Source organism: Porites lutea, chromosome 9 (assembly GCF_958299795.1).
Source record: "Porites lutea chromosome 9, jaPorLute2.1, whole genome shotgun sequence".
NCBI classification, from domain to species: domain Eukaryota; kingdom Metazoa; phylum Cnidaria; class Anthozoa; order Scleractinia; family Poritidae; genus Porites; species Porites lutea.
The window spans coordinates 22,493,695-22,516,895 of record NC_133209.1 but is presented as its reverse complement, the minus strand read 5'-3'; the positions used below and the strand labels follow the sequence as shown (position 1 = coordinate 22,516,895).

The 23,201-nt window shown below is 39.0% G+C and overlaps 2 protein-coding genes across 2 annotated transcripts; one reads left to right on the top strand and one right to left on the bottom strand.

The window, feature by feature from the left end:
* The first annotated feature begins 489 nt into the window (after window positions 1–489).
* Window positions 490–14,231, top strand: LOC140949230 (uncharacterized). The gene is made up of 5 exons (XM_073398456.1): window positions 490–698; window positions 3,675–3,966; window positions 5,526–7,583; window positions 8,455–8,993; window positions 11,909–14,231. Exons 1-5 carry the CDS (start codon window positions 621–623, stop codon window positions 12,086–12,088), a joined length of 3,147 nt encoding a protein of 1,048 aa, XP_073254557.1. The 5' UTR covers window positions 490–620; the 3' UTR covers window positions 12,089–14,231.
* Window positions 14,232–15,149: 918 nt separating this feature from the next.
* LOC140949229 (leucine-rich repeat-containing protein 59-like) lies at window positions 15,150–22,473 on the bottom strand. Its single transcript, XM_073398455.1, has 7 exons — window positions 22,311–22,473; window positions 21,689–21,748; window positions 19,013–19,276; window positions 17,938–18,010; window positions 17,042–17,194; window positions 16,268–16,321; window positions 15,150–15,395 (listed from the first exon to the last, which is right to left on the bottom strand). Exons 1-7 carry the CDS (start codon window positions 22,410–22,412, stop codon window positions 15,265–15,267), a joined length of 837 nt encoding a protein of 278 aa, XP_073254556.1. The 5' UTR covers window positions 22,413–22,473; the 3' UTR covers window positions 15,150–15,264.
* Window positions 22,474–23,201: the final 728 nt, after the last annotated feature.

The following is a 23,201-nucleotide window of genomic DNA, read 5'->3' as shown; positions in this document are numbered from 1 at the left end:
TATCCCTTCCTAAGATTTGATGTCGCTGAACTACTTCACGTGTTGAAGAGATGAGTGATTCTATCAGACCATAATTCTAAAAAGAGAGCAAAGCCATTTGCATAAAAGCGCTTTCCGCCTGGGTATTTGCGGTATTTTTGCATTTTGAAGGGTCGTGCATTCGTGACATGCAAATTCATAATGACGTAACACAATTTGCGAGTGTCTCAATGTAAATAGTTTTGTTTCGCCCACGGGATCAATTGTGAAATTTGCAAAGTAAGGTGAGCGTCTTTGAAATAAAGTATTCAATTAATATCTGCTTTTATAAGTGAAGTTCTACATACACCTCAAAATTTGTCAGAAATCACGAGAAGTTCCAATTCAAGAGTTGTTCACAATATCAAAACCATAAACTTTTGATTGAGGGTCCGTCGGGGGTTTTTCAAGGCTGAAAGGAGGGTTTCATTCGTCAGTGACCACGTGGTTGAAAATCGCCCAATCAGAGAGTTTACTGCTGCCAATACCGACTTCCGTGTTACGAGGTGAAGTGATCGATCGATGTTCGACTCTCAAGTGCTTTGAAGTCGACTGTTAGTGAATACGAATGTTTGCGAAGTCCTGACAGATCAACGAGAAATATGGAGAGTGGAGAAGTAATTTTTTCAGGATACTTGTTTAAATCACCTCCAGAAAGCAAGCTGCGTAACCTAAGATCGGTAAGTTCCATAAGTCGTGTGTGAGTTGATGTTGTTGTTGTGCGAACGTGCAGCATCGGAATGAAGCTCGACGGAATCGATTTCAAATGTAAGCTTGCTGCTTGTCGGCAAACACCTTACTTTTTCTCATTTATAACTGCGTCCGACAGATTTTGAGTGGGACTAGTAACACACACACTTAGTTAGCTTTTCGTTGTATTTGATCGGGAAAGATTCGTGGCCACGACATGCCGATGTCGTCGTTGCTAACCGCGAAAAATCTTGAACTCTGCATTTGCGGGAATCATACGGTTTTTCTTCTAGTTTAGTTGTTGCTTTTTTCGATGAGAATTTAAAGCTGTGTTTACTCTGTAATAGTTTTAATGTCTCTTTGATGGTTCTACCATAAACCATGATCTGCGTGTTGTTTAAGCTTTCAATGACTTCCGCAGGTTACACCATTAAACATACAAATTAACAGTTGAAATTAATGAATTCTTCCGAAAGCGCGAGGTTTCCATCAACATGAAAGCTAATCCTAAGCAATACTAACCATGAATTGCCACAGATGACTTTCACTGTGTCGAAACTTTGCCTTTCCAAAGACGTAAAATTCATGGGCATTAAAGAAACTGAGGGGACGACTGCTGGCTTAGTGCAAACTTTAAAACAAACAGGATTTTGCCCAGACAAGGAAACGAAATCTAAATTCCTGTTCTGATCGTCTTTTTGTCATTTTCATATACATGTAGTAATTATTCTAAATTACATGCTAATGCACAAACTTAAGCACGTGAATATATTACAAAAATTTGCCGGCGTTTGCGATTTCTTCATTCAACTAAACATTGCCAAATGTGTAACTCGATTCCACAAGTAAAGCTAAATTCAGTTACACTTTGCCCTGATCGAGTGTGTGAAAGACATTCCATTCAAATGCGATCGTAGAAATATGTGAGGCTTGGTTGGTGTAGTGTGGTATACATGTACAGTAGTTATTTTAAAGCCCGAGGAAAATCTTACAACCCGGAGTAAAAAGTACTGAGGAAAAACATACTCAAACCGGAGTAAACAGAATTGGTGCAAAAAAAAAAAAAGGAATGAGGAAGTTGTTTTGTTCCAATAAGTTATATTTAGCCCTGTTTCAATTTCCTTTGATTATGAAGCTTTCAGCAGTTTAAACTAATGGTAGTGGGTTCATATTACTTGGTTTACGTTAAAACCTTGTCTGAATATTATTGTAAATTATATAAATAGTGGCATAACCATAAAAAATATCAAAATGTTTATGAGCTACTAAACTAGTGAAATGTGTAGTGTAAACAGTGCATATGTTGTGGGTAAAGACCATTAATTTAAGATCACGTTAAACCTGTATTCAACCTTGTTGAATACCGAATTTTCTTTTGTTTTCTAGCTCTTAAAAATTTTCAAAGGAGGCAAAGGAAAATCTTAATCAACCTTCATTTGTAAGAATTCCCAGATTGTACTAGTACATGAACCCCTAATGCCTTCTGCGAATCACTGGCGACTGTTGTTTTTGTGCACACGTGGCACCAGGCCTTTAGACTTCCGTGAAGAACACCTACAAGTACTATATCCAGACCTCACGATTCTGCTGTGATTCTCACAATTTTTTAACTTTTCGCAAGACCTCTCGACAAGACTTCCATCTTATGGCTTTTTGGGAAATTATAATCGTTACCTGGTCAATATAGGTGGAAATTTCTCGGTGAATGCTAGTGCCTGTTTACGCCCTGATGGGGCTTTTGTTTGTAACATTATACATGTAGCCATGAAGTTGGCTTATCCGGAAGGATGACTCTTTGCTATAAGTTTCGACCCAGTGATGACCTATTCCCTAGCCTCTTATCATTAAAGAAAAAAGTGGCATCTAATTTGTTACTGGAGGGACCCAACTAAAGCAGGGTAATAATTATTAAATAAACAGTTATTTCCCCAATGGAAAAAGGGTAATCTTAATGCGGAAAAAATAGAATCACACTCCTTCTTTAGAATCTCCCAACTTTTTTTTATGAGTCTCCAGATTTTCCTTTATCAGGGGTTGGCAGGTCTGTATACCTGCTTTTTTTTCTGGTGAGTGAACATATAGAAAGGTTGTTTAACCGATCGCAAATTACATTTAGATTCATAACATTGATTACATCACTTGTACATCTTTACGCAATATTTCAGAGACTGAATGCATGATATTTTCAGAGCGATGTAATTAACCACTATTCCATGAGTGCGCGTGGGATATGAGATGGTAGACAGCCAACTGCGACGTGTAGCCCCGAGTTGGATATAATTAACAATTATTCCTTGAGTCCGAATGGGCTCTGAGTCAATGGCCCATGAGGCCATGAGGGTGAGAGGAATAATAATTGTTTTAGTAAAATCCAACTAGTTGGTCAAAAATATCGAGAATAAAAAACTTTTAGTTTGTTAAAGCTAGACTTTAATCCTTTTTTGCTGCCGAAAAGCCCGCACTTTTCGCTACTAGTGGGCTATAACGTATAGCCTAGTAGTAGCTCAACCAATTATAATGCAGCATTGATAATAGACCACTAGTTAAATTTTACTAATAATCTCATATCCAACAAGCACGAGTGGAATAATAATTGGTTTATTAAAAACGCCCTCAAAATATCGAGAATTCTTCTTGACTGTATTTGTAAAAACAACTGATTTTCAGCTTGTATTTTAATTTTGAGCAGACATGTACAGTTACCATATTTGGAGAGCATGGTATAATGGCTCATATACCATGATGGCTAGCCAATCAGAGCTCTAGAATTGCATTATCCAATAATTCAGTTTTTAATAATTAACCTTATTGACTCTTTTATTTTGTGTGGTTGTGTTAAATGAACCATATCTACAAAATAATGAAAAGTTTGTCCTGTAATAGTACATGTGACTATAACTTTTCTTACATGTACCGGTGTAGTTCTAAATACTTACAGATGTAGCTCTCTTTTGTCTCTTTTGCAGTGGACAAAACGTTTTTTTGTTTTGCATAAAAACAAGCTGCTGTATTATTACAAGAGTGATAAAGATAGGAAGCCTGTCAAAGGTCCAATTCAACTGACTTGGTGCAAGTGTGTTGAGTCAAATTTGGATCATGAGAAGTTCAAGTATCTATTCAGTATTGTCACAGACAAGCGGACATATTACCTTGTGGCTGAAACACAACAAGATATGGAAATCTGGGTTGAAAAACTCTGCATTGTTTGTGGTTTCATAAGAACGGATCATGGTACAACGGATCAAGGACAATCCCTTGGTGAGGTTTTAATATACAGCATTTACTCCAATGACCACCACACTTGAATAAGCACTACATTTTGAAGGAAAAAAGTTATCAATAAGTATTGCCTCATTAAGCACCACGGCCCTGATATAATCAAAATCAAAGACACTTAATTAATTCTTTGGGGAAAAAATGACACAGAAGTTAAAGCAATTTTTTGTTGCACCCACCCTCAAGTAACTGAAGAACCACTTTTGAGGTATTAAAAATTTAATAAGCACCTCGGCAGGGCTTATTCAAGTGAATACAGTACTGTAATTAACAGTAATGAAGATGATAATTATGGAAAATTATTCAGACTGAGGAGGTTTTTATTCGCCAAGGTGGATTACACGGTCTGCCTAATTTTTTTTATTCTTCATATCATACAAAAGCCAAGTTAAATCAGTCATAATATTGTTTTATAATTCATTTACAGTAGCCCAAGCTTTTGACATCCTTACCTCCACAAAGACTTTCCATCTTATGGAGAGTCAAATGAAGGGAGTACAATGTATACTGTATTCCTCAAAATGCAGTGAGACTCATCTTGAAAGTAATATTTTACATCTGGTTCTTGCTGAAATACCCCATTTGTTCATTTTTGATTTTCTCCTTTCTCCAAACATGAAATAAAAATTATTTTCTTATCTGCTCTTATCAAGAGAATGGACTGCTTTAGGTTCGTAGGCATGGAGCCCTGCGATTAAGTTTATGATTAATTGTCCTTGTGCTTACACAATTCTTGCACAATCAAGCATTGTGTTACCTAAGCAACATTAGATACAAATTGAGCGAATCACAATTCATCTGAGTGCATGCATTTGAATGATAGTGCCATAAGGTCTGTCCTCTAGCAGAGCTTGGTGGCCGGGCCTGGCGCCACTCTTTTACTCACGGGCCACTAGTAAATCGTGAAGATAACTTGTTATTTTCACATGTGAAGATATCAAGTTTTTGCGCGAAAGTTCACCTGGTATTTCATTGGTGTTTATATTATTAATAAAAGTGCTTTTCAAAGTGAAACAGATGCATTAAAACTGTGTTTTAATCCAGAGTTTAAAGATACGTTTGGAAGGATTTATGAACTTTCAAGATCATATCTTGTTAATATTTTTACAGGTGTACTTTGTAAAAAAATGTTTCCCGGGAAACAAGTCAGCGTAGTCGAGGTGTAATAAGCCAGGTGTGTGAATAATTATTATTCACACACCTGGCTTTGTACATGTACAATTGAGTCTATTGATAGTGTAATTTAAGAGCGAAATTTCAGTCTTCATAAAGTTTTTTCATTTCTGAATGTGACTTGTTTTAATTTGTAGCATGTTTTACATTACTGTACATTGTACATCAGTGTAAAAGAACGGTTTTTATCGTGTATTTGTTAGTTTGATTGCTTAACTGATTTTCACACTACTTTCCTTTGCTTTAGAGTCGCGTCGACCTGCAAAAAAAACTGTACATTGTACATCAGTGTAAAAGAACGGTTTTTATCGTGTATTTGTTAGTTTGATTGCTTAACTGATTTTCACACTACTTTACTTTGTTTTTAGAGTCGCATCGACCTGCAAAACCTAATGAGTACAGCATCTCCCATGCTCACCCTCGACCTATTGCTAACAAGTCACGTACAATGAGTCCTGTTGGAACACCATCCAGTTTTTCATCATCAGGCTCAAGTCTGACGTCACCTACAGGTCCTTGCCCACTTTCCATTCCCAGGCATGTTATAGATGGCCAAAACAAATCTAGGTCATTGAGTGACCCTCCAGAAGCCTCCTTAGATCCTCCAGTAGTTCCTCGTGGGACTGTTAGAAGGCAGTCAGAACAAATTGGAAGTAGCACACTCCCTGGTCATGTTCATGGGGTACATAACAAGGCACGTCTTTCAGGGAATCTTTTAGAAGCTTTCAATGCTGAGCCTCGTAGACCTTTGTCTGGGGATGCCTATGACAATTTACCCAGTCCCAAGAAAGTTTTAGGACATTCAGTGTCCACCCCTGCAGTAGATTCTGACAGTCACCAGGAAAATTATGACAATGTTCCAATACCTAGAGCACTTAATCCTGTGACCAGTCCTTTGTCGCCAAGACCACCATCGGGGCATCACTTGTCTCCTGACAAATATGATAAACTGCCCACACCACGCCCTGTTTCCCAGGGGAGTAACAGGTCTTCCCAGGATGTGTATGATTTAGTACCACCCCCAAGACCAATGTCTTCTTGTAGTCAAAGTGATCAAGGCTTGTATGACGTGCCGCCAACTGGAAGGATGGACAGTGAGGAAAACTACGATGTTGTTCCTCCTCCACGGCCAATGTCGTCTAGTAGTCAAGAAGATCAAGGCTTGTATGATATTCCTCCTCGCGGAAAAATTGGTGATCAGGACAACTATGATTTTGTTCCTCCCCCGAGGCCAACATCGTCTTGTAGTGATGATGGCCAAGCACTTTACGATGTTCCTCCAATTGCTAAGTCACCAGAACAAGAGAACTATGACTTTGTCCCTCCGGTATCCAGACCAGTTGCTCCTAAGCCAAGTCATCTTCAGGCAAGGAGATCTCAACAAAATTATGATGTTTTACCAGTGAGACAAAGTATTTACGATGTCCCTCCAGTGGTTAGATCACCAGAAGAGGAAAACTATGACATCGTACCACCTTGCCGACCAGTTGCTCCCAAACCAAACCATATTCATCCTGGTATTGCACAGGAAAATTATGATTCCTTACCATTACGACGAACATCGCAGCCTGTGTGCAATGGACAAAGCACAATGGACGAACTCCTTAATGGGAGAGTGTCAGATCAGGAAAACTATGATCATGTTCCAATCATACATCGACCAGTTGTACCAAAATCAAACCATATTCAGCAAGGCTTATCACAAGAGAATTATGATGTTGTGCCAATTCGACAGAATTCACCCAAGGTTTCACAAAGCCCAAGTGTGTATGATAATCGTACTTCTGAATGGTCTTCCACTCAGGAAAACTATGACATTGTTCCTTGTTTCAACCGACCAGTGTCCACATTAACAAGTCCTACACAACCTACTTCACAAGATATTTATGATATTGTACCAATTCCTCGGCCATCAGATGATAACTATGATATTGTCCCTCCACCGAGGGCAATATCAACATCTTATCAACCTGGTAATTCCTCAAGCATTCAAAGTAATGGTTTGGGTGAGCATGATCAACGTTTTTCAGACATTTACAGTGTTCCCCCAAATCTACAGTCATCAGATTCTAGCGAATATGTGCCACCTTCAAAGAACACTCCATACCGACCAGGTAAAGATGCCTATGACCCTCTTCCAAACACTAATCGGCCGGTGAGTGCAGATTCTGGGCTTAATGCATCTTTTTCAAGCATCTGTTCTTTAAAGTCTGATGGGGATTACGGGCAAGAGGATCGGTATGATGCTCCTTTGCCAGCACTCCCTACACAGTCAAGAGATTCAGGATCTTTAAGCGATGACAACCCTGAGGAGGATAGAGAGCCAAGTGATATTTATGATGTGCCGCCCAATTGGGGATCCAACAATAATGCACTTCAGATGACTTCAGATGAAATCTATGATGTGCCCCCAAAACATGACCAAGGTGTGAAAATCTTGTTATCCTTACTTACATGTAAAGGGTGAAAAAATGGTTCTTTACCATGAGCACATGTAACCAACTGTAGCTTGCAAATACAGCCCCCAGTCAAAGGGATGTAAAGGTGAAATTTAACATTAAGTTTTTGCCTGGTCCTAAATAACTGAACGGACCCTAGCCTGTAAATACAGCCGTTTCTCCTTGCTCCTTGCCGCTAAGGACATTACTTGGTGACAGAAATTCCATATTGATGACCTGAAATCTGTCTGGAATCTGGTCAGGAACTCTGATTGGTCAATGTAGTAGTTATATACTGTTTTAACTATAATTGATTACAAATGACAGACAAAAGGCCACAAAGGTCAAATGTAAACGTGATGAATCTATTACAAAACAGTCAATATTTCTCGAATAAAAAGAATCTGAGTTTTGCAGGAGCTCACTCACAAAAGATCACAAAACTTTACCATAATCGACCAAGAGAAACATAAAATCAAACAAATTTACCTTTGGAACCCCATGACTACTGGATTTATTATGTAAACATTGATTTACGTCATCAGTATGGAAATTTTTGTCGCTGAGTCACAGACGTTCCTCCTGGCGAAACGTCCCTGGTGGTGGGGGAGCTAGGAGAAACAGCTGTATTCACAGGCTAAAGGCCGAACCCAGTTCCCTGAAGTTTTGAGATCAAATTTGCATGCATGAAGAAAAGTGCTACATACGTGTACAAATGCAAGACACTAGGGGTCACTGGGTGCTGCTAGAGTATGGCCCTGGGTTTTTGATGGTATTTTTTCTTGTTTTAAGTTTTTGAAAAGTTCTGCATTGCTTTTCATTAATCATCTTGTTATTGTTGTACCCTTGGGTCTGTCAGTAAGTCCAAGTGAGTCTGTGGCGAGTCCTGTGGTTGATCGTTCCACAAAGCCCCCTCCAATGGTCAATAGAGCTGCTAAACCAAAGACAGGAAAAGAAAACCACAGCTACTGCAACATGCCACCAAAAGTTGACAGAGAACTCAAATATAAAAGTGGCACAATAGCACCACCTGAACACAACTATATGAACTATGGTTTCCATCCACCGCAGCGTCCTCAGCATCTGCCTTTGGTTAAGACTCTACCAGGGAACCACTCTGTTGGGGCTTTTCCTAACCAAACTGATCGATGGTCTTCAGGACCTACCGATGATGCAGATTATCTTCCTATGCAGCCACCTACAAGATCAGAAACAACACGCTGCTACAGCTTTACTAAAGAGGAAAAACCAGGATCAAGAGCAGTAAGTGTTGATCAATGTTATGAGGACATGTCAGCGTTGCAGACTAGGAGGTATTCTGGGGGAAAGAGTTCTTCGTCTTCAACATCATCGTTGGCTGATAATGATGAATTGTACATGGCAATGGCGCCCTCCCAAGTAAGTACAGTTACCAAATCCATCTCTTTAGGCCTCTACGTAGTGGCAGTTCTGAGGCTAGGGGAGGAGTGGAGCTTACGTTGTCTAAAGGAAGGCAGGGGGGAGGGGCTTAATAGAGAGGGGTGCTTATTTGAGGGGCTTATTTAATTGAGTGAAGGTGACGGTATCAATTCTCCACAGAAACTTAAACTGCACGGGCACATAAGGTTGGAGGTCGTGCAGCCAAAGATCAAACTAACAAGTCCAAACTTCCAGCACATTAATAACCCATACTGGATCGATCCACATGAAGTGTTACAGCCATGATTGATAAAAATTAATTCAGTCTGTAATTTAAGAATAGGAGAGAGGGGAGCGGGCTTTCTTCCCCTACAAATGGGTGGCGGGTTGGGGTTATTAGAGAAGCAGGGCTTCATAGAGAAATTACAGTATGCCTTGGGGTTGACAGGGTATACTTCTTGTCTCTGACTGGGGAGCAGAGTATAAATTAACTGACACTACTCTGAAAGATGTTCAAGTTTTAACTTAAAAATATGCAGAAAGGTACATGTGGTGAAGTACATGTTGTGAGAGAGCTGAACTGGATTTGTATAGCATGAAGAATGCAGTCGTGTTGCTACTCCCTCCTGGATGGGTCGTTATTCCATTGCAGGGTGATCCTGTCAGTACATCATCAGTACTGGTACCCATTTAAAAATGTGCAGGGCGAAGAGAGACAAAGCGGTGTTAGGTTTCCATCATTTTAGAGAAATGATAACACGGCAAGGCTTTACTCTCAGAATGGGCTTAATCCTCCCAAGGATCCCTGGCATGCATCCATTGAACAAAAAAAAAATGCGCTTTATTTGAGTGTCAATGTATTTAGCACGAAAGTGCCAATTGGGGACACTATTTTTACGTCTCCTAATGGAGACAGAAAATGCGCTTTATTTGAGTGTCAATGTATTTAGCACGAAAGTGCCAATTGGGGACACTATTTTTACGTCTCCTAATGGAGACAGGACCGCCATTTTACGTGGTCATCCGAGCCACGCGAAGGTCTCGCCGCTTGCAGTGCAAAGGAAGTACCTTCATTTCTCAGTCATTTTAAGACCCTGAGTAATGGTCCGGCCCCGGGAATCAAACCCGCAACCTCCCACTCTGCAGTCAAATGCTCTACCGACTGAGCTAATCCTGCCACGGTAATGGTCATTTTTAAATGGGTATCAGTCATGACACATGCCAACTCTCCTGAATAAATCACTGATCTCCTGTATGGGTCACCAAATCTCGCCGGTAAAATGGACTTACGAGCTTTTCTTTACTTAAGTTTGAAATTTAGCCTATTTTTCTCTCAAACTTTGAACTTTTGTTATTCATTGTACGGTTTCTGGGATATTTTTGCACGTATTTAATCACTGACAAAAATTATTTCATCATTTCAATTATGAAAGCAAATTTTGATAGTATGTACATCATGTCCTAAGCCACTTCCATGTCATAATTTGGTGGCTGGGTCAATTTGTGGGCAGAGGGGGGAGGGGGTAGTGCAAAAAGAGAGTCTCCAGAGTTTTAGATCTCTGGAGGTTGGTATCTCTGTGAAGTACATGTACATGTATGCTCCCCAAGCTTCTTAATCACTGAGCCTTATGCACTTATCAATGTAAATCCCATGGGGGGGGGGGGGGGGAGTGCAGGCAAGGGGTGGGGATTTGACAAATGTTAAAATTTTCTGATCAAATTCCCCAAGGTGGGAAACAAAGGGTCAATCAAAAGTGTCAAAAGAGACCCCACCCCAGGGAAAAAAATCTAAACAAACAATACTATAATACTATATAAAACAAATAAAAGAACATTTCAAACGAACGTTCTTACTACTTTTATTTAAGGTTAACGTAAGCTCCGTTAAGTTACTCGCTGTACTGGTAATTAAGTATTTTCTCTCTCCACTAGCATTTCTTTATATTTTGAACAACAAAATCACTCCAGGAAGACTGACTGTGCTATTATAATATTAATGAAACGTAAAATGCTTTCTAACAACTGGTCAACATGTCGGATCAGTGACTCGTAAAAAATCCTCTGACTTTCATGGTGGAATTCGATTTCAATCGAGTTGTACAATCAGATGGGAACTTGAAGGTAAAAACTTTTTTAAAATAGACATTATAGACAATTTAAAGCATCGGATTATGGCCATTAAAACAAATGAAAACTTCATACCTTTCTCCAACAGCGTGACCTTCAGAAAGCCTCAAGGAATGGACCTGGTAACCGCTTCTGAATTGATACCAGGAATACCAGGCTTCTGTCAGTCAAAGTCAAATGTCCCGACCCCGGGGTCGCTTCGCATGATCAAAAGCGCGACAGGGGGTAGTCTCAGGCATCAAATCCCCGCCCCTTGCCCGTCCTCTCCCCCCCCCCCCCCCCCACGGGATTTACATTGGTAGGTGCATTAGATGAAGCTAGTACACAAAGTGGGCATTTAATTTGTGTCTTGCGTTATTTTGTTTAGAGGAGGGTACTTATTTTACAGTTTGGGTATTTTAATTTTGCATCCCTAGAACAGAGTTACAAATTCTTCTGTCTAGAACAGGTCCATAGTATGAGACACGCAACAGCACATGCCACACCTGTAGTAAATTTAAGGAAGTACCTTCCCCAGGGAAATACACATAATTATGATACATTTGCATGCAAACTAATAACTGCCCAGTTTCAGGGTTTTCTTTAAGAATTCTAGAAGCAGGAGAAAGGTGTAATGTTACAGGAGAATATTTTGAAAACAGCCCCATGTCTGAATAGATAATAGTCAGAGACTACTGAACATTAGCTGGAGAATCCTGCATAGCAAACAGAAAATTGTCCCATATCTGATGCCTAATAAACACCCTGAGTCTAAATATATATATTTTTTTAACTGTGTTGTCTCATAGATGGAACAGAGAAAGCGACGAGATCTTCTGTATGCAGAAGTTGAGATTGTTGATGGAACAAATCACATGGCACCAGTTCCCAGCCCATCTAGAAGAGAAAACACTCAGTACACCTACATTAATGAGGAGTCTACGAGAGCTTTGCTTCAAACATCTAACGCTTGGCATGGGAATCGGTGAATAATAATGGCTAAGGGCTATGAATAGGCCATTTTCGAGTTCCTAAAACTCTTACTTTCAAAATGAGGCTTTGTGCAAGACCTTTCTTGTGAAAACGAGTTTCATTTGCATGAGAATAAAAAAAGGATTTCTTATTAATGGTTTTGCACTTAGCCTCTCTTTGAAACAGAGGCTAATAAGGCAACTTGGAAGTATCCTGGGACCAGGCTCCAGAATGGGGCAAAAAGGCAAACAACAGGGTCATATAGGAAAAATATTGGCCTGGGAAGAGGTTAACCCTTTTCCCTCTCCTGACTACCTTTCGGCTCGGTTCGCTGGCGATTTTTTTTTCTGCCCACACACCGATTTCTTTCTCCTTTTTCCCCCTATGTAAAGCCTGGTCCCAAGCGACTTGGAAGTAATCCTTTGCATGGTCATTTCCTTCTGTCTGTAACTGTTAAGCAAAATGCAGAGACATCTCTGTCACTTGCATTAATACTCTTGACTTGTTAGATAATGCAGTACCAAATTTCATACACTGATTGGACAGTTCTGTACGGACAACTTGGTCACACTGACATGTTGTTCCAGCCATTTTGTGTTGTCTGCAGACATTTTGGCCACATTTTCATTGTTTGACAAGTGGTATGTGACAAAAAGATATTATTGTAGAGTTTCAAATGTCAAAGAAAACAGACGTTTAAACAGATAATAACAACATTATCAAGAAATTGTACAGTTTAGTTAAATTTATGGAAATTGGAACTCTTTGCCTTGAGTTCACTTACTTCAATAGCAAACCTAGACTACTTAAGTTAAATTGGTCTTTTTCTGAAAATTACAGTACTCTGTCTGTTTGGAGAAACTAACAGTGAAATTAAAAAAAAAAAAAATCATTATTAAGCATAACATTCTATAATGGTCAATGAGAATTTTTTGATATGACTAACCAATAATATTCTTGTTGAATTTTACACTGTTTTTAGTGTAACATTAGTATTTTTGCACCATTTCATAAACTTTTTGCTTTACAAGTGATTCTTGAACAATGGTAAACTGTACATTTTGATCTGTGCTATGGGGAATAATTTGCTACATGTAGAATTGTGATAAGCTTTAAGGCTCAAAGACTGACAAAATAATCATTATGAAAGAAAGTGGCTTTAGATCCCATAGCAAACCCAATGTTATTGTTTTGATTGAAGTCTTCCAAATGACAAAGCATGTTGGTGGATGTGTGATAATCAAGAACAGTGACAAAGAGTTGTGTTATAAATGAAAGCAACTTGCTTATAATTTATGTACAACATACCAGATAAAAGGCTGATACTGGACACAAAAAACTAAAAATTAGTGTAACAAAAGTATTGTAAGAGTTACAAATTAATTTTTATGTTTTTTTAAATTTATTTTTTCTTTTGTATCAAATAAATTATTTTTGCTTAAATATAAGTAAAGTTAAAAATTATACACTTTACAGAAGCCAAGTTTACAATGTGTTTAGTACCTGCACTTAATTTCTAATGAGACGACATTTTGTAAAACAAGTGATTATTATTGTTTTTGTTTTAAAGAGAATTTTGCTTTCTTTTACTATAATAGTAAATTGATAGTGATAACTGTTTTTCGCAAACATGCAATGGTTATCTTAGACTCGTAAAACGTTTTTGTACAAGTGAATTAAATATTTTTGGATTGCTATTTGTCAGTTATTGTAAGATTGTACTTAGGGAAAAATCAGAAAATGTGTCGTAACATAAACTTTTGTGTGCTGCTTATTACCAAAGAATAAAGGCTGTATAAAGCTTCCCAATGTAACTTTTGTTGCAGAACTTTTGAAAAGCCTTTTAAATTAACAGGGCATCTTGAGGCAAGCTTTTTGGTGATAGCTTCAGGCTCTTGAAATATTTTATAGCTGTATGCTAGAAGTGGAATAATTATTACGCTAATTTTGTATTTAGTATAATTTATTGTTTGTTTTGTCTCTGAATTAAACAACATATATATATAGAATTTTGGTGGGAATACATGATGCTTTCTGCCTGTGCTTGGGTACTACATGTATGTTCTTGTAGAACAGTATTGTAAATATACAAGATTATAGCAATTGAGATTTTTTAGCTGCAAAACCATTTTGAAATAAAGAAAATTGTGAATGGTCTCATTAATGAGTGATGTGCCTTTTCTAGGGAAGGTTGGGTGAAGGGAAGATACTCTATTTGTCCTGGCCCCCTTTTCTCTCTGTCATCCAGAGAGATGAAGGGAGAGCCTGTACTGGGATATTTTCATCCCTTAGCCTCTAGTAAGGTCTAACCTCCTTGTAAGTCCTCATCCAATTTTAGCTGCCAATCAATAAGCCCCTCCGTTATGTGAGCAAGATGAAACAAATCCTGTATTCTGATTGGCTACTGAGTGGGCAAGATGGGCCCATCCTGCATCTGTCTTGCATCGCCCCACAGAGAGCTTGCTCGCAGGGTAGTCCAACAACAAAAAGTTATCTTTTTGGCCATTTAGGTATTAAATACTTTATTGACCAAGCTTCTTCAGTCAAGATGGCTGGAGATTGGGGAGGGGGGAGGGGGGATTTGGCACGCAAGAGCATGATGGAAGGGAAAGAGGGAAGGTTAGAGTTAAGTTTAGGGGAAAAAAGGTTCCCTTCCCCCGCCTCCTCAGGCAGCTCTCGTGCATGAGTTTACGCACCTGAATCAGTGCTGGATCCCAGACCTTGAGATAAAGGGGGGGGGGGGGGGGGGGGGGCCTGGTCATCCAGACCCTTAGATAAGGAAGAGGGGAAGTCTCCAAAACAATTTTTTCGGCCCTTTGGGCCTCAGTTTGGTCTAAAGATAAGGGGCGACCCCAGGCCCTTGGAGCCCCTTCCCTGGACCTGCCACTGTGAATTTCCACACTACCTGCCACGCAGGCTAGGAGAAGGCAGGCAGTCAGGCAATTTTAAAGTTTCATTAACTTTGACACCACCTCCAAATTGATCACTTGGAGTTTGATTATCAAACGAATTGTTGAGTGGTAGCTATAAGGGTTAGCACAAATCATAGACAAAAAGGAGTTTTCTATCATTGTTGCATTTAAAATTTCTTCTTATTAAGAATATCTTTAAATTTTATTTTTGGTCCATAAAAAGTCTGTGCAGGGATTTAATTTAATTATTATTAGCTTATTCACAAGCAGCTTGGTGGGTGTCAAGATGAAAAGGAGGACAACAGTTCATGGCAAGTGGCATCATGGTGACAAAAAATAACAAGAGCCACAGCAATACCAACTGTTAATAATGAAAATAACAATAACAGTCCAATCAGATTTCCATCCTCATCTGCAATAGAAATAATGTACATTTTACAATTCAAAAACACTGAATGAATTTGAATTAAAAGTTACTATTAAAGACATTCAATAACTAAATTTTTGAAAAATAATGCCAAAAAAACTCTTTGCTCACAGAATTCCACTGTACAACCTTTCAAGTGTGTCAAATTGGGATATTTTTTGATGACAGATGAATCAAAACCAAAAAATTTTGAAATCTTGATACTCTGAATCACCATTTCTAGTGTTCTGAGAGGAAATTTCTGTCTAAAGTGTCGACTAAATCAATTGTCATTTTCATACTTTTAAGTTTCTCTGGATATCAGTTTCCGTTAAGTATACCATCTCAGGTGTTCCTGTATAAGGATCATAAGAATTCCCTTTAAAATATCAGAACAAATGTCAGAATGAAGATTTTTTTCTATCCTGGGGCATGTTTCTCGAAAGTCCCAGTAACTTTTTGTGCCCGGAATCCTGTGTTACATTTGCCAGGTTTGCATTTGCCTGTGTCACATACGCTCTAAACCTTCCATATTGAAGCTAAGTTTAGACAAGTGCTTGGGCTGGCTGCAATGCAGGCTAAGTTTTCATTCAAGGCCAAAGTTGAAATAATTTTGAAAATGATAAAATTCAACAGGTTTTGATTTTAAAATTTGCCTTTAAGGCCTGAATTATTTAGTTATCACGCCTTTCGAGAAATGGGCCCCTGATCCTCTATTGATCAGAATTTGGGATTTTGAAGCAACTAGGAAGTCAGAATCCCTACGAAATCAAGATAGTTGGAGTTTACAACATACAATATTTTTCATATAATTTTTATACTTTTAATTTGTCTTTTGAGGTTCTCAACACTATCAAGAAAAAGAAATAAGAACTTGCCTCGACTTTGAGGATCTGGCTTGGGGGGTCTTGTTTCCATGAATTCTTCCTGGGCTGTGTAGAAAAATGATAGTTAATTAGAGTTTTCCTACAACATGCCCCGCCATAGCAGGGCTCAAAAAAGTCCCATCTGATAGTCTGGGACAAGGGGATTTTCTTGCTGGCAAGCAAAGAAGCTGCAATTGCAGTGTTCTTAAACGACTAGCTGGAATTCAAGTTTTCTTCAAGCCCTTCCATTATTAACCCTTTAAGCTCCAATATCGATATCCACCCTGAACTCCTTACATTTCCTTTTGGAGTAGTTGAGAGAATTTGATAAAAGATCAAAGCATTTTTCACATGTGATCAGCTTATTAATTCTAATAACCATTTCTCTTAACAATGTATGGATATTGTAAGGAGAAAATTGATGTTGGTCACTATAAGGACCTAAAGGGTTAAGGGGTAGCAGGGGTAAGAGTGATCAATGGTACATGTAAGAACACTTGCCACCCATCAATGTGGCCCGATCAGATTCAAGACCCAGTGTCATTATATGGGTTAAGGTTGTCTTACTATTTCTCATAAGTTTTTCCCTCTCCTCAATAACTAATGTACATGTAATTTTTTTTATACATGCATCTACTGTCCTAATCCATCTAGGAATTTTCTCCAACTGGGAAGACTTGAAAGGGCCAAAGGTTTATCAGTTTGGAAGACAGTCAAGTGTCGCTTTCTCGAAGTATGTCCAGTGGGTGTGAATGCATCCTCCCTACAAAAAAGAAGGAAATTGACCTTTTAAATCCTTGTCTGTTTCTTCAGCCATCATCTTTTTTTGTCTCTCCATTGCTTCATAAGCTTCTCTCTTCAACTGTTTTTCTTGCTGTTTTTTAATACGCTTTCTCACTTGCTTTTCACGTTCCTTTTCCTCTTCCAGTGCTTTTTGTTCTGAAAGAGATGCAATGCTACATTTTAGAACCTTGGATGAGTACTAAAGAGGCAATTAATTAACCCTTTCAGCCCCAAGATCCAAATACAAATTCTCCAGACCGACCTCCACACATTTCTTTTAAGAATAATTGAGAGAATTTGTTTAAGATCAAAGTATTCTCCCTTTGGTCATCAATTTAGTAATTCTCATAACCTTTACTCTTGTTGATCTGGTGATGTTGTTAGGAGAAAATTGATGTTGGACACTCTTGGGACCCCAAGAGGGGTGTACCCTGGATTCCAAGTGAAGGGGATGATCAAACGAAGGACCCCCCCCCCCCTTCCACAAATCTGGAGGGCTTCCAACAAAACCTAAAAAAAAAACTTTGGGCCGTTTTGAGTACCTCCCCCCCCCCCCCCCCAATCCCAGAAAGGAAATGGAAAATTTCAAACCTAGAATGTAAACTTCAGTGGTGTAGACAACCTTTCATGGTCTGGGTAGGTAGTGAGGGGATTGATATCAATAGACTTAATTGACTTTGGTTAATTGTTTATTGCTAACCAATCATACATATCATATTATTATCACAATGATATGTACAAGTATAGCTAGGGCAAAGGGAAACACAGCAATAAGCCCTGGAGGACTACTTTAGAATTCCTCAAGTGCATAACAGGTGTTTATTCGAGTGTTCAAGCCCTCAGTCAGATCATAACAGGTCCTCGGACAATCAACAGGGTCTCTCCATGCACATCCTTACCTTTTTCTAATGATAATCTAACTAGGTTTGCTTGTTCTTCATTTGCAGCTAGGGTTTTGAGATGCCTTCTGACCTATGGAGAGCAAGACAGGGTCCTTTTGTATTTTGTACGCACAGCAGGAGCAATGTAACAAAAAGCCCAAAAGAAACAAACAATCAAGTTTCACTGGAAGTTGTATCGTTTGGTTCTTTACTTGATGTTTTTTGTGCTTTTACAAACAAGAAACAGCGGAAAAAAGAAAAAAAACCCTCAAGTCTCATTTGAACCTACAGCGTATAACCACCTCTTACATAAGAAGCCAGCTCCGGCCCAGACCACTGGGCCACGCTGCCACTGGACAACTTATTAAGTAAAATTAATAAATACACTTAAAGCATTGTTCCCTGCCGTACACCCTGTTTGAAGCTTGTGGAGCTGTATTTTGTGAAAATTAGCTTAAACAAGTATTTCAAAGGCATTTCGCATTATTTTCATGCAAAATTTTCATTCTTCGGCTTAACAGCTGACTGATTGTACACACTTGTCTTCTTTGTTGCTCGAGCTGGACTTCAAGTTGCCATTCTTACTGCAGTGCAGTTTTGATTTTAAATATTCCCCGCCGAGGATTTCCAGCCATATGTTGAATGGAACATTCTTGTGCTTGCCATTCTCTTTCAGTTGCCTGAGAAACTGATCATGATTCACCGATAGTAAACATAGTTTGACAGATGATTCATTTGCACTTGAAAATGTGTTGCCTGGCAACCCAAAAATGCACACTGGATGACTTCAACTGCAGACACTCAAAGAGATATAATTTATAGAAATATTGCCAACTACAGTTTCTTCCTTGCTGTGTGATCCATGTGATACACATGCTGCTCACTCGACAAATTTAAAAATTTGCTACACAAAGGTGCCTTCAATGCCTCGCTTTGTAAGGAATTCAGTTTTCTTCTCTTGCCAGTGACTTAAATTTTAACTTTGCACTTGACAGTGATGACTTGTGGTCATTGAAACATAAATGTGTTTCAAGCATCAGTCATTCTTTTATAGTGTAATAATAATAATATGAATACTGGAAAGTATACTTACATTTATTGCACATTGTCTACATTCATCTTCACTTAAACAATTTCCAATAACATCAGGCCACAGTGTTTGTATAGGGTTACTCTTCAGGTCCAACCATCTGAGTTGCTCAAGATCTACACAGCTAAGGGGTAAACTGCTGAGTTGGTTGCTGTACAAGTCAAGTCGCTTGAGTTGATTAAGGTTGCCGAACTCTGTTGGAAGTTCCGTGAGAGCATTTTTACTTAAATCCAGCCGCACTAAATGCCGCAAAGTACAAAATGCATCCTGATGAAAAGCAAACAAATAACATCATAGTATTGTAAACACTAACTTTCTTTTCATTAGCTAAGAGCCTACAGTTAATTTTGGAAATCAGCGCAACCAACAGATTAGTCAGTAACTAGCAGATAATTGACTAATCTGTAGGTTGTGTGTGTAATGTATGTTGTATTGGTCGTTATTTTCTTCAAATCGGTGTATAATAAAAAAAATTATTAGATTCAGTTTTTGTGATATACAGAATAATTGAGGTCTTAGTAAGTGTTATCAGTCTTGGCTTTCGGCTCAGCAGATAATAATCAGCTTATTAGGGATTTCATGCCTCAAGAAGTCTCTCTTTAGGGTATGGATGACTTTGTTGGCAGTCTTGTCTTTGAGGGGGTCGATCTCAAGGTGACTTGAGTAGTAATCCACAGTACAGAGGTAATCTCTATTTGTCAAAGTGAAAGATGTCAGAACCAACTGTTCCCCAGGGGCAGCTTGGGATCTTGTAAGACATCAGTGGTTCTCTGGGCTGTTCTTTCTTGTAGCTGGCACAAAACCTCACTTGTTTTTTTGATACCAGAGTGTGCACCATGTAGACACTCGTGGATCCTAGGTCTGAGGCTTGACAGAATCAGGCATTGAAGACCTTTGAAAAGAACTCCACCCTGGGCTGTCAGTTCATCCCGAACGTCAAAGTAGGGGTGAAGTTCTATCAGCAGATCATCTTTCTTCTCTGGCCAGCCCTTTATGATAACTTGCTGGATCTCTGCAAGCTGTGGCTCTGAAATGAAGGGCGTTTCTGAACATTTCAATTGTAGCTTCTCTTGCTTAAGCTTCAAATTTCTCTCCCTGTGCCTGTCTAACACCTTCAGCAAATTGGCATCATGATCTTTCACAGCTTCATCAATGCTCGCACCACGGCCTGTAATAAGGATGTCATCTGTGATCTTGTATATTCCATTCAGGCCCTCTAAACTATGATCCAGTTTTCTCTGATAGTATTCTGGTGCAAGAGGAATTCCAAAAGGCATTCAAAAATACCGGTACTTGCTGGATTCTTCACCTAACAGTATCTGCAAGAAGCCATCTCAAAGGTCTGCCTTTGAAAACACTTTGACATTGGTTAACTCCGGAAGTATGTCCGCAATGACTGGAAACAGATAGTGACTTCTTTTGAGGGCTTTATTGAGGTGCTGAGGGTTGATGCATACTCTAAGCTTCCTGTTTGGTTTCTCTGAAACAACTAGACTAGACACCCAGTGGGTTGAAATTGTCCCAAATTACGCAGAACAATATTTTGAAATATCAAAATATACAAATTCAGTCAGGGGCACCCAACGACGTTTTCCTCCAAAATACGGTGAAAACACTTTTTAGGCTATCCAGAGTACTCTTAGATCTCTACAAATGCTAATTTTAAGCGTCTCTAAAAATTTTTTATCTGTTCGCTCATCCTAGGGGAACTTGGGCCTTTTTGACATTACAAGGGCTTCAGTATTTTTTTCCCGAAACTTTTAGGTGCAATTTAGCGATTTACTAGCATGTGAACAGGCTCTCTGTTTGGGGAAAAAAATAGCGAGGAAAGGGAAGAGAAAGGAGGGGAAAGGGGGGTTCGCTTTTCCTCTCCCTAGTTCCCCACTCTACCAAAGGCCTGTTCACAGGCAGCTACAGGCTAGCGATTTACGAAAGTGAGAATCTTTCTTGCATCACATTTTAGAATAGACTAGACACCCAGTGGGTTGTTTCTTCTTCCTTGATTATAACACTTGCTTTCTCTAGGCGAGTCAGCTCATCTTTCAACCTATCCTTCAATGTTAGAGGCACACGATGAGGAGGCATACACCTGTAAGTGCCGGAGCAACAGTCTTGTCTACTCCAGGGGTAGAGCTCCTTCCATACATCCTAAGCCTTTGAATACATCACTGTAAGAAGCAGTAACCTCCTCCATGACAGTCAGCTTTAACCATTATTGTATTTAACCTTTTAAAATAATGTAAATAAACTGATGAATAATTATAACTCAACATGTTTTTCTGGGATCCACATGGAAGTTAAATATTAATTTTCTTTGGGGATTTCCAGAGGATTTTTTATTCTGTTTTCGCTGGTAAATGGAGCCTCAATGCTGCTATTAACGAAATTTGAATGCCAGGGCCAAGTTGTTCAAAGGTCAATTAGCGCATAACCTGGGGTTAGATTTAACCCGGGTTTCTTTTTCTTGTGTTCAAAAGTATTTTCTCAGATAATTTTCTGTTACTTTTAGAGCTTCCAATCGTCAACTGTAGGCAAAAAGAATTAAAGCTGAAATGCTTTTTAAACTTTTAAATCTGAATTCAAATCTCGCACTTATCCGGGGTTATCTTAACCCAGCTTTGTACAACTCGGCCCAGTTGTTTATCATTTACATTTATCATTTATCGTTTATCATCTTACCGGTAGGGTGGTTAAGTTGTTACAAGAGAGATCCACAACCCTTGCTTTAGGCAGAGATGCCTGTGACCAAAAAAAAAAAAGAACAACAATACAACTTGTGTTTTAATTTAAAAATATACACACAGACTGACATGAAGGTATAAGTCTATAAGCTTTTAAAGAAGAAAGACTTTATTATAACTTTTCTTATCATAGTCAGTTAGCAGCCCATCGCGCCAGCCAACAGCGTGGCTGGATTTTACAGCTAAATGAAACTAATAAACGAATGTCTATTTACGTTAATGATAACTCAAAAAGAAGCCGTCAAACGACTCATTTCACATCACGAGTATTTCTCATAATTGTTTTTTTATTGACTTCGTCTGCGAGAGATCTAATTGCCTAAGACAGACCACCATTACCGCACTCCCTTATCACGAACTTATCACCTTTGTACTGTATTTCGCCCTACGGTAATCGCCAGTAAAATTCTTGAGGAAGCTGATTCACAGCAAAATCAATTCGTTTGTTCCAGTTGATAAAGAGTTCTTGTAAAGCCTTAGCTTCGTGGCAAATTTGCGCGCGACCTTTTGTTCTTTTTGCGGTGCTCGATAATCTTTGATCGAAAGCCGAACGAACTCACCATTTCTCTCACAGGGACTTTAGCTAAATTGCAGAGACTCAAGTCGAGTTCTTCCCCATCAAACTTGTCCTTTATCTCCTCCTTGGAGAGTTTTCTGGTCATACTTTACGGTTACTTGTGTTATAACAGCTGACTCCCTCCTCGCTCGTCATCCCAAACACAACTTGAGCCCACTGTATGACTTACCAGCCGAAGTGTTCGAATGAGGTAGATACTTCAAATATGATAATTATAGTGCACCTTGATTGGGTAAAGTTTGGAAAAGCCCCAACAAGACCGTAAGCATCCAGCTAGTTTGTAAGCTTGTCGGTCGAGAGAGTTCTCTCCTGAAGGAATGCTGTAGCAGGATTGAACAGACACAAAACAATAAGAAGGGGGTGGGGGGGGGGGGGGCGAGGGGGAATTGAGTGCCTTTAAATCCGTGTACAGCCCTCGAACACAGGCTATTACACTACTACATGAGAAATTTCTGCAATTTCATTGGCTTAGAGCAGTAGTATTTCAGCTTAGTTGGAAATACCTACATTTGAAAATTACAAAACCTTGCGGGGTAGTAGTATAAACAAATAATAGCATGATTTGTACGTGATATTTGGCATAAATATCACTCGTGATATTTCGAAATTGTCCCAAATTACGCAGAACAATTTTTGAAATATCAAAATACACAAATTCAGTCAGGGGCACCCAACGACGTTTTCCTCCAAAATACGTTGAAAACACTTTTTGGGCTATCCAGAGTACTCTTAGATCTCTACAAATGCTAATTTTAAGCATCTCTAAAAAAATTTTATCTGTTCGGTCATCCTAGGGGAACTTCAGCCTTTTCGAAATTACAAGGACTTCAGTATTTTTTTCCGAAACTTTTAGGTGCAATTTAGCGATTTACGA